Here is a 17,873-nt window from a genome sequence, read left to right as displayed (position 1 = left end):
CCTTTGTATGAGCCTAATGGTGGCCACATTAAAGGATTTGGTTATATGTGTAGATATTAGAGAATGTGTGATCACCTTTAACGAGGCCAGGTCACTGTGAGATCAGACATCCACCTCAGTGCTTTAAGAATATACTGATAATGAAACGGTCTCTAGGCGACACAACAGAGCACAGTCACTAATGCAGTAACTGCAGAGAGACATTGCCATGACTATAGTGCCACTGTCTTAGCTTACTAATACTATTTCCTATGTAATGAAAAGTAAATAATGCAATAATAGTGAAAGCCTTGCTGATGCTGGCTGGAAATGAAATAGATTACATTTATACAAATTAACATTTCTCATGTGCTTTTAGATAAATCCATGGTGAAATTGCATTTTTATCTCTTTGTTGCTCATCGTGTTTTGATTGTGTGGATTTTTTTCATCTGATATGATAAAAGTCATTACATTCTGCTTTTCTCCTTTGACACACTGCACTTCAGTGACAATTTCTCCTGTTTGTTATCGTTGGGATTTTAGACGTTTCATTTCTTTCTTTATTTCCTCTTTTCAAGTCAGCCTAGTTAATTATCTTTTAATTGGTCCTGACTCTTAAAGCACACACTTACTAAGATGGTAGGTTTGAACTCATATGTGACTGACGTTTGACTGTTCAGCCTTACCCTTAAATAATGTCCAAATAATTTCTAGTACGTTATGTTGATGCAGTTGTCACCTCAGTCTGGCCCCAACTAGACGTCACTGAGATTTGCTAAATCACCTTGCATCCTTTCTCCATCTGTAGGGTATCGCTGGAACAGATGTGGCCAAGGAGGCATCTGACATCATCCTGACAGATGACAACTTCACCAGCATCGTCAAGGCCGTGATGTGGGGACGCAACGTCTATGACAGCATCTCCAAGTTCCTACAGTTCCAGCTGACTGTCAACGTGGTGGCTGTCATAGTCGCCTTCACTGGTGCCTGCATCACACAGGTAATGTTCTCTTTTTTTCTTTTTAGTTTTGTGTGGGCTTTCTCCACTTAAGACAGTGGCTAGACCATTACTTTTCATTTGGGGTAGAGAGAAGGGATAGTGCAGAAGTCTCTATTCTATTTTTATTAGGATTTAGAATATCAGGGACATCCACCAAGAGAGGAGGTTTGCCACAGGGGAGTTATGAAAAGAGCTCTTTGAAACCATCATGGGAGTCTCGTTCCGCTGTCACGTCATAGTTCAGTCTTAAATGTCTCCACGGCCAAGCTGATGCCGTCTGGGATATTGTCCCAGTCCAGTGCCCCAGATATGGAAGTACAGAGAGTCCCAGACTTTCCCCCAGATGCTGGGGTCATAGCCCATGGGGAAAAGTGTCATCAAGTGGCAAGTGCTTGGTCTATTAAATCAAGTAGACTGCTAAAACAAAATGCATGTTCAGATACCCTTGTGTAAGCTACTGTGAAATGGTTTGAATTCACACAAAAGTAATGAAATGTGGCATGGCGCCCCAGCATTTCTCTCTCCCCAGTTGAAACAATCCTGGCTTTTAGCAAACAGATGCGTTCAAGTGTGCATTTTGCTACCTCAAACAAAAACAAACCCTCTGTGCTTACTGAGCAACTGCCAAAATGGCTAAACCACAAAAGCAAATAAGGTAAAATGCCTCTCTGCTGGTGTGCTCTGGAAACTCATGTGTGTGGGGGCTTTGGGGCGTGGTGGGCTCTCTCTGCAGGACTCTCCCCTGAAGGCTGTCCAGATGCTGTGGGTGAACCTGATCATGGACACACTGGCCTCGCTGGCCCTGGCTACTGAGCCGCCCACAGAGTCACTGCTGCTACGCAAGCCCTACGGCAGGAACAAGCCGCTCATCTCCCGCACCATGATGAAGAACATCCTGGGCCACGCCGTCTATCAGCTCGTCATCATCTTCACTCTGCTGTTTGCCGGTGAGGTCATCTGTGGTGTTGTTGTTTTTGTTGTCTTTGAAAGAGTGTTGTGTTTTTTAATGCAAGAGAGTGAAATGGAGGCAACTACATTTGTCAACCCCGGGCAGGTTGGCTGTCAAATGGTTGTGTGGGTTCATTTGTGTGAATTTTTATGTGACGGCCATTAGGCCTTTCAGCCTTGTGGCCAGCTGCTGTCAAGTTCAAGATGAAGTGCATTATCAACTCTTATCAGTGAAAAAAATATATATATCTCCCGACACGGACATTCACATTGTAGCGTAATGAACTAGTCTTTTGACCACATGGCTGAAACACTGCTCCATTAAACATGAGGACAATTGAAGTCAGTGTGGGGAAAATCCCTCATTTATCCAGTATGCTTGTCCTAGATCTGACCCTATGCCTCGGGTTGGGATTAGACACACTCTTAATCTCATTATCTCTCTGTATTCTTTTTTGTGCTATTAACCCCCTACCATCAATTGAATAGGAGAGAAAATCTTCGACATCGACAGTGGCCGCAACTCGCCACTGCACGCGCCTCCCTCTGAACACTACACGATCATCTTCAACGTCTTCGTCATGATGCAGCTCTTCAACGAGATCAATGCTCGCAAGATCCACGGCGAGAGGAACGTGTTTGAAAGCATCTACCGCAACCCCATCTTCTGCTCTGTGGTCCTGGGCACTTTTGCTATCCAGGTAATTGGATTTAACAGCTTCTGGCACATAGATACCATTTGGTCATTGTCAGTGGATGGTGAAAATCAGTAGCACCCCATGGTCATTGATTTTATTTTCGTCCCAGTTTCAAGTACCATCATTTCCCAACTATTAGCCACGGCTTATAGATTGATTTTGCTAAATTAATACACGGGGGCAGTTAATATGGTATTAATATGGTTTTGTTTCTTTTAACTTGCATAAAACACTGTCCTGCGGCTTATACACAATGCGACTAATACACAGGAAATTACTTAATGTTGAATTGTTAGCCCAGGTTGAAGCTGCTTAATACAGACCTGTCTGACGATGGTCGCTTTTTTTTTTGTCACAGATTGTCATTATTCAGTTTGGGGGGAAGCCCTTCTCCTGCACGGCACTCACCATCGACCAGTGGCTCTGGTGCGTGTTCATCGGTGTCGGCGAGCTGCTCTGGGGTCAGGTAAGAGGTCCACTGTGGCCACGAGCGTGCACTGCAAGTTAACACAGTACACAGGAAACGCCAGCGTTGCAGCCTAGCCACTGCACGAGATGTTAAAGATACTCCTCTCAGTTGAGCTCATGACATCATCACCATGGTTACAGTAGCACATGCGATGTGATTTGCAGGTTGTGTGACTGCAGAGGCAAGAGAGGTGTTTGTGTGTTAAAAGATATATAAATAGAAAGTCATGGCTCTGTTCTTAAGGTTTGTTATCATGTCTGCTACAGGATGTACCGTATTAATGTTATACACTTACGATACATGCAGATACATGCAGTATTTCTGTCTGTTTTTCATTTTCTGAAATTACTTTCAACACAAACCTGAACAAACACAAAGTGGAAATACACATTTCAAAGGCACTTTGGTACAAGAGGAAAATAGTCATTCATCACAACTCAAGAAGCCAAATTCTTTCTCAGAAACACCCTGTTGCCATCGAGGCCAAGTGTTTCTTCAGTCTGGCAGGAGGGTTTTGCCGTTGAAGTAAACGACTCAGTGACAGGATGAATAATGATGAAACAAAAGAGCCTTTCTACGCGCCACCCTAGTAATGAACGTCACCGCACTAGATATGGAGCTGTCCCACATTTACCCACCCCCCCCCCCCCCGAGGAGGGAGAAGGAACTCTGTGAGCGACTCCCTCTGCAGCGAACCAACGCGCCCCTGCCTCCTCCTCATGCCGCGCATGTTTAAATGCCACATATAGCCCGGTGCAGCGGGGGAACTTCCATCAGTTCTGCCATCAAAAGACTCCATGTTGTACGAGATGTGATGTGCATGCTCTCCTTTGCACACGCTTGGGCTTTTTGTCAAAAATACCCAGCGAGGGTTAACTCTGAGGCCATGCCTTTGATCTTATTTCAAGCAATATTTGAAGCAATTAACACAAATAATTTGGTGGAAAAAAATGGTAGAGGCTTGACAAGGACTTAATATGTGATATGTTTTATGTTGTTTTTTATTTTATTTTAAGTGCCTTTTTTACTGGAGCCTTCCCATTCACTATATTTGTATTGAAAAAATAACATTGATGTGGGTTATTTCTTTGAGGAAGAGGAAATAGTTTCATTAGAATAATGGTCAGGGTCAAGCTCTAGTATTAAAAATCACAAAGGTACCCATTAATAGACCACTGTGGCTGCTGGCTGAATACATGTAGTAACCTTGCTGAAATACAGACTGAAAATGAAGTAAAATAGGACATAGAAGCTTGTTCATTATAAAACACTTGCACACATATGCTTGAATTGCAGTGGGTCACACAAAATTAGTTATACAAAATCAGATGATCCGGTGGTAACATCACGTGACAATATTGGCCTTGCCCTTGGCCATGCCCTTGCCATCAAGCTAATAGAAAAGATGACAACATGCAGCAGAATACTTGAATAGTTGCAGAGCTCAGTTCCGTTGAAGTTTATTATCATAGTTTATGTATTTGTATATGTACGGAAAGTATTTTATTGTATTCTTAATGCAATGTGCTCTGTCTCTCTCTCCCTTACATAATAAGACAAAAGACCCAAACATCCTCACAAGAAGCAACATTCTGGCACACAACATTAGAACCCAAAGATGGACATTCTTCCATGTGCATGAATGTAGTCCAGTGTGCAGTGTGTGACCTCTCTGGTGTGCCCCTGCCCTCCTTCCCTCCCCTAGCTCATCTCGGCCGTGCCCACGCACCGCCTCAAGTTCCTGAAGGAGGCCGGCCACGGCATCACCAAGGCCGAGATGCACGAAGAGGAGATGATCGAGGGCGAGGACGAGATCGACCACGCCGAGATGGAGCTCCGCCGCGGCCAGATCCTCTGGTTCCGAGGGCTCAACCGCATCCAGACTCAGGTATGTGCCCCCCTCCCTCCCCTTGCTCGCCTGACTAACGGCACTCTCTATGTCAACAGGCTGGAGATTAACAGATTCCGTCTTTCGCTCGGAGGAACCGTCCAGTCTTTTTTCTCCACTCCTCAATATATGAAGAGTTTGGTTCCAAAACGCTATATCTCCATTTTTAAAACTATTATTAATAAATCATGTTATTTAATTGTGTATTTCAATAAATATCAATAAAACTGCAATTGTGTTGTTTTGATTGAGTAAAGATAAATCAAATAACAATACCCAATTACAGTTCTACTGAAATTACAAAAAAAAAAATGATTTATGAAAATTCATTAAAATGGAGGATATAGCGTTTTGGAACCAAACTCTTTATACTAACCATGGTACCACACTGATCCCCAAGAGCAGCTGAGAGCTGATGGGGAGATTTTAGTTATTAGTTAGCCTCAGAGGCTCTCACAGTATACACCATCACGGCTATGTTACACATATTGCCAACCTTTTTGATAAATGTTTTCACAACACAGTTCATTTCTCAGGTTTGGCCTTCAGACATGGATTATGGGCCACAATTGTGTAGTATTTTTCATATTGCCAACGTTGTTCTTTGTGCTTTATGACACAAGTTCTCACGCCAGTTTGCATTTCTCAGCTTTTGTGTTCTCACATGGATTATGGAGCACTGGGAGATTTCTCCAGAGACAAACTCAGCTAGCTTTGTATCTGATGTTTTCCACCTACAGTACCTAACATGACTGAAGGTTACGCGCTGGTTTCTCCCAGTGCCTGCCAGGATAGATGTATCACTGAGGCGTGCTGGAAATGTTCCTCATCAAGCTGGGAGCATGTTGCTGGGCTCCAGCTGCATGGTGTTTACTAGTGCAGCTGAACCCCCAATGCCGGCTCTTTTCCCATGGGTGGGTTCTCTGAAAAGGCAACCCTCCTGCTGACAACCATTTGAGCTGCAGCCCACACAAACCCACTCACTCACTCTCTCCTCTCTCTCATCTCTCTCTCTCTGTCTCTCTCTTTCTTTCTCTCTCTGGACATATACACAAACACACAGATACAGGCAAACAGGCAAACACACACACGCACACATACGCACATCATGCATACAAACTGACACACATGTTTATTCCAACGCGTACCTGGCAGTGGCTTGCGCTGCCCCCATGTGGAGGCAGAGAGGGAACACACACCCACTGTGACCCACACACAGACAGCACCTGTCACCATGTCTGTGTGTGTGTGTGTGTGTGTGTGTGTGTGTGTGTGTGTCTGTGTGTGTGTGTGTGTGTGTGTGTGTGTGTGTTTCACATGTCTCTCTCTCTCTCTCTCTCTCTCTCTCTCTCTCTCTCCGATCATTTTCATTTTTTCCTTTGGAAAAAAAAAATGACACATTGTCTTGTCTTTGCCTTTCTGTTGCTTGAAGTACGGTGTAGGAGTGTCCATTTTTACTGTGAAGTGATGTAAGCTGAGACAGAAATTAAACATAACAATGTCTTTACTGTTTTTTTTTCACTGAAGGATTTATTTTTTTGCATCCATGCACATGGTGGGTTTTGAGGAGGAGGCCCAGGTTTAAGAAGGACAGGGTTTGTGAGGACGTGTTGTAAGACAGGTTACAGTTGCCTATTTATAAGCTGTTTATCTCCTTCCTGCTGAAGAAAGTACATGGCTGTCCCATCCTTTCAGGCTGCGTTACATTTCTCTTTTTTTGTCACCAATGTTGAAGACATGGAGCTGAAGCTGGACATGTTTTATTATTTAAATAGTTGTTTATTTCTCCGCTGACTGTTTTCCACAACGCAGGCGCTTTGATCATGGCTAGTTGAAGGTTTGTGCTGTAGTGAGAGAGAGAGAGAGAGAGAGAAAGAGAGAAACTGTGGTGGTTTTACGTAGTAAATGTTGTCAGAGTTCTCATCTTCTCCTTCTCTCCTTCAGATCTTTCCTCACGGCCTGATTCATCATCTTTTGTCTGGCCTGTTTCTGTCTGTCAAAGGCGCTGGAAAGGCTCAGACACTGGAAAGGCTCAGGAATACCACTCCAGAAAATTCTCATTTCCCCCACAACCAACTGACAGCTGTGCCCAAGACAATGTGGCACATGGGGGGGGGCGGGGGGGGGGGGGGTACAATATAGCTTTTCGACCCAGTTCATTGCACAACCCATAGTCTTTTCTAATTCATAGGCGTTCTAGTTCATTGTGTTTTTAGTTCATCGCCAATTGGTTTTCCATTTCTTTTTTTTAGTGGAACTGCTCATCTGTTGGCCACTGTGGATCAGTACTCTTTTATCCACACTAGAACAAAAAAAAAAAGATGGAACCGTGACCTAATCTGTTGTGTGCAGAGAACCGTAGGCCTCCTGAGAGGCTCTGAAAAGCATGTGTCCTAAATTAATGTTAATGAAAAACCAACTTCATTAAACAACTTTGTTAGAACACTTTCTTTTGACTGTACCATGAGACATAACAATGTGTTCTCTTTTTTTTGATAACCACTGAACATGGCCTATTCAATGAGACCTTTTGTGTTAAAATTGAAATGCACACAAATCGACGGATGAAAGGGGTTGGCATTATCAAGGCTCCTTGACAGTGAAACAAGGCCAAGTTGCCAATCTTCGCAAAACCACGCGAATCCTTCTCCGTCTGTCACATTCGCTGTCATGAAAGCCCCTTTTTATTGATCGTATTGCTTTCATCAGAAGCCAATTACGAATTTAGCTTTCTTTAAAAAATTAAAAATAAAAATCAAGATGATGGACCTGGCATCTGCCAAAGGTTGCCTCACAAGCCAGTTCTGCTTCTGTGAGTGAGCCAGTGTAATGTCAAGCATTTAAGACGACACTATGAAAGGCCTCTCAGCATATATACCTCTCAGCATATGTCCATACTCCCATCACTGGTTAGCTTCCAAGGGCCTCGCATAGCTGCATTCTGCCATATTTCTGTTTTGCCGTTTAGTGCTTTATATGCATTCGTGTGGGTGGATGCTTTCTCTGCTGGGCTCCTCCATTTGCTCTATCCACCCGTGCCCATTGCCTAGAAAGTGCCTCACTGTTTTCACCAGCTCCTAATGGGGAATTTAACATTCTCTGAATTTTTCTCTTCTAACTCTTTTATCATGTTCTCTTATTTCCTGTGTAGCGCAGTGTATGTGTGTGTGTGTATCCATGTGCAGAATCATTTTTTATGCATTCATTAAAATGTGATGTTTTGTTACCGCGGCGGTGGTAGTGTAGTGGTTAAGGAGCTGGGCTAGCGTGCAGTAGCCTGAAAGTTGTCGATTCAATTCCCGGCTTCCACCGTTGTGCCCTTGAGCAAGGCACTTAACCCCAAGTTGCTCCGGGGACAATGTGATCCCTTGTAATAAAGCTGACATATGTAAGTCACTTTGGTCAAGAAGTGTCTGCTAAATGTAATGTAATGTAATGTTTGTGTAAAGAGTGCATTACAAAATATCCACATGCTTCCTGAGATCTCTATTATAGCTAATTTACAGCACATGTACTTTCATATGAATAATTCAGGATGTGTTTTTTTCTCTTTACTATACTGAACTGTACTGATGCATTCCCATTTGATGTTAGTCATTGGTGAGTAGAAAGAGAGACATTTCCTCTAGCCTAGTTCTCCACCCCACCCCTACCCCACCCTGTTGTTAGCCAATAGTGGACATTCACTACACAGAATTGGACTGAGTAAACCAAACGTAGAGTCAGAGACTTTACTACTCTGTAGGTCTTCTCTACTCTACTGTATAGATCTTCTGTTCCTTCCCACTGGATGCACACATGATCTGGTTTTGTTGTGACCCTGTGACAGGTGGAGCCGCTCTGCCAACGTAACTGACATTGTGATCAATAGAGCGGCATAGCCTACCCTGCTCTGCACTTCGGCTTTTTCACACCGAAAATGCATTTCCCTCTCACCTCTATTAGAGGAGCGCTTCTCCTGCCGCTGTCTCTGCTGCTCCATGTCATGGTGTCTCCCCTCCACTGATGTGCTAATGGATTCTTCTTCTTTTTCTTCTTTTTCTTCTTCAGTGACTGACAGAATGTGTTCTAACTAGTGTCTCCTCTGCGTCCTGATCCCTCTCTCTCTCTCTCTCTCTCTCTCTCTCTCTCTCTCTCTCTCTGCCCCACCTTTCTATGGCTCTTTGCTCTTTGGGACTCTTCCCCTCTGCTTCACCTCTGCCCCACCCCTGTTCTTTGCAGATGGACGTGGTTAACACATTCCACGGCCCTGTCCCCGGGGCCCTGCGCCGACAGCCCTCCGTGGTCAGCCAGCAAAACGATGCAAAAACCGTTTCTAGTCCCACCCATGTAGAGATTTCCTCTTCCGCGCTCTGCGCCAACTCTGCCGCTGCGGCGCCCGCCTCCGCCTCTGCTGCTGGCAGTGAGTCACATGGTCGCCACCGGCCGGCCACCATAGTCACGGACCACATCAGTCACCCCCACCCCCCTCCCCTCCCACACACACACACACACACACACACACACACACACAGCCCTCATCACGCTGCACACACACAAACACACACACAAACACACACACACACACACACAGCCCTCATCACGCTGCACACACACAAACACACACACAAACACACACACAAACACACACACACACACACACACAGCCCTCATCACGCTGCACACACACAAACACACACACAAAAACACACACAAACACACACACAAACACACACACACACACACACACACACACACATAGACGTGCTCCCCCCCACCGTCCTCCTCCAACCATCCTCACCCCCAACCCACTACACTGCACACAATGCTGCATGAGTGGATGCTGAATGCCCAGTCCTGCCATGACATGGCCTCTTCGCCCCTTTGCCTCTTTGCCTATGTTCTGTGCTGCACTTCAATATGCTCTGGCCCCCTGTTCAATCTGTCAGCCTTTCTCTCTCTTTTTCTCTTTCTTTCTTTCTGTCTTTCTTTCTTTCAATTCTTTCTTTCTTTTTCTATTTTCTTTCTTTCAATTCTTTCTATCGTTCTTTCGTTTGCTCTCTTTCTCTCTGTCTCAGCCCTTAATTCTCTCTCTCTTGCAAATGTACAGTTTCACTCTCTTTCTCATATTGCCTCTCTTTATTCCCACCCTCACATCATCTCTCTCTTATATAGACTGCCTGACTGCCTGCATATTTCCTGCATTTGGCCCTATGCTTGTATAATGCTGTTTTATTTAATTCTCATGCTGAGTATGCTAAAGGTCTGCATGCATTAACCCTTGCAAGAATTCTTCAAAGACATTTTTGTCACACATGGATCCGCCTTTTTTCCCTGCAGTGAAAGTTTTTTTTTTTTTTAAGGACATTAAGGCTTATGAGGTACAGGAGTTTAAATGAAGCGTACCATCATCATCACTCCAAAGATAATGAGGACATTTTGTTCTTGCTTCACATACATTTACTGTGTGTGTGTGTGTGTGTGTGTGTGTGGGTGTGTGAGAGTGTGTGAGAGTATGAGCGATAGACAGAGTGTGTATATGTGTAGTTTGTTGGGTGGTTTGCATGGTAACCACAAGGAGTATAAAATCAGCATAATATCAAAGTTATTGTCACTAAATTACACTAAACTTAGACTCTAGAGGATTAGATATTAGATGCATACACAGAAAATTGGTCAGTGTTTCGTTCAAGATACACTTGACTGCACTATTGTAGATGCTAGACAAGCACAGGACAAGATGGATTTGATTGTAGGCTCCAGTGTTTTAATTTTAATTTCTACTGACCTTTAGGCCCTAGATCCCTTTTTTCCACACAACGTGTGTGTGTGTGTGTGTGTGTGTGTGTGTGTGTGTGTGTGTGTGTGTGTGTCTGTCTATCTGTGTGTGTGTATCCGTGTGTGTGTGTGTGTGTGTGGCAGTGCAGGTGTATTTTTCGAAGGTGTAGCTGTGCATGCATGTGTATTTCTCCATGTCCAATTGAATTCTTTCATTACGTGGTTGCTACCTCACATCAAATGACTTCATCCTTCTCTCATGCCCACTCCCTCATCTGACTGCATTTTGAGTTGAAAGGACTGCCACTGCACCACCCCACTCCACTCAACCCCTGGCTACTTCTAGCCCACCATGTTTCATCTCTGAAGAATTTGTGCTTGGCGTTGGAGGAGAATTGTGGTGTGCTGTGGTGTGGTGTAGTGCGTTTTGGTTTTGTTGTCATTGGCGTCTCCTTTTGAGTTTTTACCCTGCTTGCGGTTCATCTCAGTAGTTCTTTTCAAGTGTGATTTTTGGGTTGCGACTGTGAATGTATTCCTCCTGCCCTAGATTCCAGCCTGCGTTCTATGTTGTGTGTATTGGAGTGTGTTGTGCTGTGTTGTGTTCTGAGACCTTGTTGTGTCCCTGTTAAAACCACCCCCCCTCCCCCACCACCCCCATCACTGGTGGGTCCCATTCTCACATCTGAGTGTGGGCCTAGAAAGGACTGACTGTACACACACTCCCTACTCAGATCAACCCATAATCCTCCCTTGCAGTGTATATCGGTAAGCTGACATTAATTCCTTTCTTCTCTTCTCTTCTCTCCCTCTTTCTTGTTGTTTTCTTTTGTTTTCTTGTTGTCCTTGGACTCGTCCCTCCTCCTCCTCCTCCTCCACTCTCCTCCATTTCCCTCGCAGATTAAGGTGGTGAACGCGTTCCGTAGCTCCCTTTACGAAGTCCAGAAGTCCAGAAACTCCATCCACAGTTTCATGTCCCACCCTGAGTTCGTGCCCCTGTCTGAGGAGGAGGCCCAGATCCCCTCCATCGAGGAGGATGAAGATGAGGAGGCGGAGGAGGGAGTGAGTGAGTCAGCCATCCAGCCCGCCCCCAGCACAAAGTGACCAACATTCCGCACAAACTGGGACCCCTCCCAACTCCCCCACCTCCCCAAACTCCCCCATCTCCATTGAAACAAGAGCACTGCCGGACTCCCCTCTCCTGTCACAGTACCGTGTCACATCACAGCCTGATGATGGGACTGACTCTCTGTTCTCCTGACATACGACACCCAACCGCACCACACCACAGCCTTCTCCTCAGAACAGGGTACAGGCTCTCTCTCTCTCTCTCTCTCTCTCTCTTTCTCTCTCTCTCTCTCTCTCACTGTCTATCTCTCTGTGTCTGTCTCTCTGTCTCCACTTCACTACTGCCCTCTGGTGTTTGCACACCGCTACTACATCCATGTACAGACAGCAAGCCAGCGCAGTGGACACCTCCAACCGGAAAGGCTACAGACCAGCAGGCCTGTAACACCCCCCGTTTCATCGACTCATCCTCCCCCTTCCAATTTCCCCCAGTTATGTTTTGCTAGACATGTCTGTAATGCTTTAAATCTAACATATTCTTTCCAAAAGATGGCTAAACATTGTCATTTAGTTTATTTTTGTTTGTTTATTTGTTTTTGTTTCTTTTGTAAACATATATTCCATAAGCATCTTTAAATACTTACTAATGAGCGTGCGTGTATGTATGTGCGCATGGGCGTGTTCTCAGTGCTTCTGTGATTTCACATGTGAGGGCCATTTGAACAGGATGTCTGAAGCCAATGGACCGTGGAAATGAACAGATATTGTAACTCAGTTATTTTTTATTGTTATTACTGGGCAGTTTTTAATTGATATTGAGTTTGTGGTTATGGATACCATACGGGCTTGGCCTCGTGAAACACATCCTGCACTTTTAAAGGAAAATGTCATCAATCTAACATTCCATGGTTTTTACTTACTTTACTAAACCGAACTCAGTTAGTGCGTGACGTGTGTGACCATGATCATAACTCTGCTGTCTTCTGAACCAAACAGTCTGAAGGTGAGGCTTTAAAATCCAACGCCTGCACTGCACCATAGGAATGTTGGTGTGTTGACGCTTCTAATTGCTTTAGGTGTTTATGTTTATTACCCACAGACACTACTCTTGATTGATTGTTATTGTACTTCCATGCACAGGCCCATGACAAACTACACAATATACTGATGATATCAACTGGTAGATATCAACTATCAGTGGGCCACATCCTACTTGTTTACGTGTGCGTATGTGTGTGTGTGTGTGTGTGTGTGTGTGTGTGTGTGTGTGTGTGTGTGTGTGTGTGTGTGTGTGTGTGTGTGTGTGTGTGTGTGTGTGTGTGTGTGTGTGTGTGTGTGTGTGGAAGTGAGTGTGTGTGTGTGTGGAAGTGAGTGTGTGTCTGTGTGTAATGCCTACATCCATACCATACACTAGAATTTGTGTGTATTGCGTGTATGAAGTTCATAGGCTACGCAACAGTCAGTGCTGTAATATTTACACCAAAACATCCATCTTGGGTTTCTGACTAACTCTTAACACAAACACACAGGCTCTGAAAATTGAACTTCCCCCTTCCCCTGCTCTTAGCTTCAGAATCAAGTTCCTTTCAGAGGCTCAGCTCTTGTGCTATGTCCCAGCTTTCTCCATCCAAATCTGCAAAATGCTTCTGTTCTGAAAATGTTAGAGACCCGTTGTCCAGCCAAATTGTTAGTTGTCAACAGAACATCCAAATCAAAATTGTATAGCCAAATTGTTAGTTGTCAACAGAACATCCAAAACAAAATTGTATGTGAAAGGGATCCTTTTTAGTAGGCAATTACATCATTGTACAAAAAAAAGTGTAGGTGGAGGAATTCCCTTTTGTGTAATTTCTCATAGTTGCACTCGCATAAGCTTACACATGTTTATTTTTCTTCTCCTTCATGGAAAGAAGGGAGTAATTTAGAAAATAAATAAACTTCCATGGCATAGACACCTATTTTATTACTAATAACTGAGTACTGCCATATTTTAACCTTATTTTCATATCTGCATTGTGCAGAGTTGTCGACTGCATGTTTCTACTTCTCAGAGCCATATTTTAGGGGTTGCTGTTTATTCTGACCAGAAAAAAAAGACAAACTAAGTCACTGCCGAATGACAAGAGAAAAAAAACCGAAGCAGATCACTTTCATGTGAGGGGGATCAAAGTTTGAAAATAGTAATAGGCTTCCCCTGCCTACTGATTGTTTCCTTTGCCTCCTCCCACAGTGACTTAGACTGTGAGCTAGAGAGGCCTCCTGCACGATTTTCATATTGAACTCAGTGTATCGTTCCTTTTTTAACCACTCCTCTGTGGGTTTTATATTTACACTAGTACTTTTTTAATATTTAGTAAAATAGACAATTATTGGTGTGTAAGCTGGTAAACCTGATGACATTAGTGGAGTGAGCAAAAACAAAAACTAACATCTCTGTCATCCTTATCAATGCCATTATTGAACCATGCATTCAATTATTCTCTAGTTTTACGGCCAATTAAAACTAAATGGTGATGTTTACCACTGAAAGCCACGTGATTGAGACACAGGCTAGACTCCGAAGCCTAAATGGGCTAGCCTCTAGAAAAGTCCACTTTGCCTCAAACTGTTATTTTATTGAAGACAATTGTCATTGCAACTTAACTTTCCTACTCCCTTCTCAAAACATTTCGTACAAGATCCAGTTGACTTAATATTACACAGATGTATGAAAATGTTTTTTTATATATAAATATATAGTATGTATTTTCATTGTTGTTTCCTTTCTTATTGCTTGATCTGACAACAGGTTTAATTTATTTTATGAATGAGTGGTGCTCGCCATTGACTACAGTTAATAATTGATTTTTAAGTTGAGATTTTCTCTTTAAAAAGATTTTTAGCAGATAGACGTATATATATATTTTTAAAAATCATCAGAAACTTCAGATTTGAAAGGACCTGAATTTGTATGAAAGGAAAATGACGTTCCCATAAAAAAATGTTTCTATTGGACCAACATCTATTCTCTAGTGCTTTTTGAAAGTGTTAGTCTGTATCATTTCTGCGATTTCAATTGTTTTCTCTATAATTCTTTTAATTTCTCAACTCTATCTTAATATTATTTATAGTCAGCATCCAATGAATATGGACAAATAAGGTAATTCTATTATCTTTAAAATGTTTTTCAAGCTTTACAGCCCTGCCAAAGTTTTCTACAATTGCCTCTTATTTAATCCCTTTATTACAGTCAATCACTGATTGTTTCTACACCCTTAGTCCAATTAGTTTTCCCATATGAGCCTGGATTGCAATTGTTTTATGTGTTTCAGAGATCACCCCTGTCCTTAATGTTTCTTCAGACTTTATAACGACTTCTGTCCTTTCTGTGCAGTGGTATGTGAAAGAAATGCTTTGTCTACCCGGGGCACAACTATACAAAGGAGGTGAATATGTTGTTGGTCAAACATTGGCCAGTTCAAATTAAGTACCTGATTTCTTTTCCATTTTACTTTGATACCTCTGGGAAAACATAGTTAATGGTATTGCAAATGTTTGGCCTGTACATTGGTTCTATATTCTGCCGTGAGCTTCAATATGATGTCCCTTAAGATGTTGTGCAACTGCAAAACGACATTGTTTGTCTAACCATCTTGCGTGAATGGCTCTTTTTACAACAGAGTTTTGGAGAGGTTACAACTCAAACTTGTAAATAAAATAATGTTAAAACTGGAATATCACCAATGTAAGTCACAACCACTTATTTATATGTACCAAGAGCTCATGCTGTGTTTGACTGTCATGGAACCCGGGTGGGAAAAGAAAAGATGACAGAACATTACATTCTGTGACTCATATGATGACAGTAATAATAAGCACTGGTGTTATTTTTGTATAAGCATAATAGCATCTATGTGGCATGCATGAATTATAAACAAATTGGTGGTTCAAAGCAATACGTACAACCTGGTGCGATTGGTATTTTAGTGTCCTGTGTAGCCTAAGCCATGCTGTGCTGAGAGAAAAAAATGCTTACTGTTCAGTATATGTGTTCAATGTTCTGCATGTTTATGTATGGAATGATACTCCCTCCTGTTTACTTCCTCCATAAATTTCCATCTGCTATTTTTTTTTCTCTCTCTCTGTCTCTGTCTCTCTCTCCCTTGTATCTCTCATTCTTTCTCTTACACACACACACACACACACACACACACACACACACACACACACACACACACACAAACACACACATGTACACACAAATTCAAATACTCTGGATTTGTTTCTGTTCATGTATTTATGTTGTTGCATATTTGTTAGTAATGAGACACACTCTGACAATATTGCAATGGCTGTGGGGAATTGCTGACAGAATTACCCCTGAATCTTCCTAATGGTCGAGACTATCAAAGTAGACATAAACATACTAGTACTAACCTTTCATTACTTCACAAAAAACATTCACCATCTTGACATTGATTTGAGGAGCACAGGACATTTTCACCATATCATATACAGTCATCATAATATGAAGTGTCATTTGAAGCACTACTGAAACTGTTGTAATTGCCCACAGTGAAATCACTTGTAATTCCTTTACTTACTGGCCAATTGGGACATCTGGGAGGTCTATAGGCATCAATTTAACTATTGCCAGATCCAACTCCAGGAATTCTTGGATTCAGTCTGTGAACGGCAAGTGATGGGGAAAAAAAGTAGTTTACATGCAAATAGAACATTCCGAAATCTCATCACCACTGTCTCCTATAACCTCCTCTCACTTCCTACCCACCAATGCTCCAGTCTATTCATACCCTGCTGGTTACATATTATATATTATACATACATGACACCCAACTCATGTGACTTGTGGTCATTATGTCCCTCTGCATTCCAGGAAATACAGGCAGACTAAAGCCATCTGAAGGATGGATGTGTCAGTTAAAGGTGTATTTGCATGGTTTCACTTGACACATTGATCCCTTTCTGTATGTAAGCCCTTCTGTATGGTTGCACATAAAAAAATGTTTTCTAAATGTTTAGTTCATGTCATTTTTTGCTTTCTCGACGAAAGAAATCTCAATTCTCATCAGTAACATTCCGCTGCACTCCAACTTTTCACACATCTTCACAGCACTAATTAGTTGTGTCAGACTAGCCACTGACAGTTCGGACACAGTTGAACAATGATGTAATGTGCTGAAAATCAAGAAAATAGAAAACATTTAGTGCCAAATATGCTGCGATTAGTATAAGATTACTTTTATTGTTATCAGTAACTCAATTGGCCTCTGATAAATGCTCTTAAGCATGGATGAGAACATTCCGGAAAATAATCTAGTATTGCCATTGTTGTTGCAGAAAGATCAGGAAGTAGACTTACTCATGGGCTTTTCAGTCTGCCTATTACCAGCATCCTAATGACTTTAGTTTTATGCTCTCATCCTATTGCTTCTAATATGAGCTATTCCTGTCTTATAGTGGAGTCTAGGGAAGGCTAATTAGATCAGAAATTTGAAACTGTATCTTCAGATCCTATCCTAACAGAGGAGATAAGGTAATGAGAAACCAGTATCATACTTGAAATTATCATTTATTGCTGACAGCCATAAGCACAGAGCCAACATTTGTGAACATGGAATAGGATCTGATGACCACGAGAAAACATGTCTTTTCTCCACTGTATCTTTAAAGATGTTACATGTTAAATGTTAGCTGTTAGATATTGTGATACCTGAAAACCTGAAAAATCTTTATTAACACTTTGATTGTCCTCTTGTCATGAAGACATACCTTTACTGAGAACCAAAGGGCTGCAACCTCAGAAGGGCTGCCTGATGTCATCCTCCAGCCATTTCACCCCTCCCTTGTCAGCCCAGCCTCCAGCTACATCAAAGCCATACCCCCACCCCCATATCCGCTCAGAGCTGAGACTGGATCCTGTGTCAGAAGAAACGCTCCCCGAGAGCTGAATGTATTTTTATGTTACAGTCACCTAAGCACTAACTGACTGGTTCCACAGTAACACAGGCCTAACGATGCTCGTTTGCTGTACATCATTTTGAATAATGTCTTCTGTGGTGAGTT

The 17,873-nt window shown here is 42.6% G+C and overlaps 1 protein-coding gene across 3 annotated transcripts in view; it reads left to right on the top strand.

The window, feature by feature from the left end:
* atp2b4 (ATPase plasma membrane Ca2+ transporting 4) overlaps positions 1 to 16,822 on the top strand; it is a 59,435-nt gene extending 42,613 nt beyond the window's left edge. For 2 of the 3 annotated variants that reach the window (XM_076268703.1, XM_076268704.1), the window contains exons 16-21: positions 791 to 982; positions 1,716 to 1,929; positions 2,420 to 2,631; positions 2,987 to 3,094; positions 4,803 to 4,985; positions 11,640 to 16,822. In XM_076268703.1, the coding sequence (XP_076124818.1) occupies positions 791 to 982; positions 1,716 to 1,929; positions 2,420 to 2,631; positions 2,987 to 3,094; positions 4,803 to 4,985; positions 11,640 to 11,843 (1,113 nt within the window). In that variant the 3' untranslated portion in view covers positions 11,844 to 16,822. Of the gene's footprint in view, positions 1 to 790; positions 983 to 1,715; positions 1,930 to 2,419; positions 2,632 to 2,986; positions 3,095 to 4,802; positions 4,986 to 9,206; positions 9,288 to 11,639 lie in introns of all 3 variants that reach the window. The other variant, XM_076268705.1, reaches the window with a different exon arrangement.
* Positions 16,823 to 17,873: the final 1,051 nt, after the last annotated feature.

This window comes from Alosa pseudoharengus, unplaced genomic scaffold (genome assembly GCF_046254945.1).
Source record: "Alosa pseudoharengus isolate Yale_2024_CS ecotype anadromous, Long Island Sound unplaced genomic scaffold, YU_APseudo_1.1 YU_APseudo_1.1_scf_5, whole genome shotgun sequence".
In the NCBI taxonomy this organism is placed as follows: Eukaryota; Metazoa; Chordata; class Actinopteri; order Clupeiformes; family Clupeidae; genus Alosa; species Alosa pseudoharengus.
The sequence above is the reverse complement of the archived record's forward strand: the minus strand, read 5'-3'. Positions and strand labels throughout refer to the sequence as shown.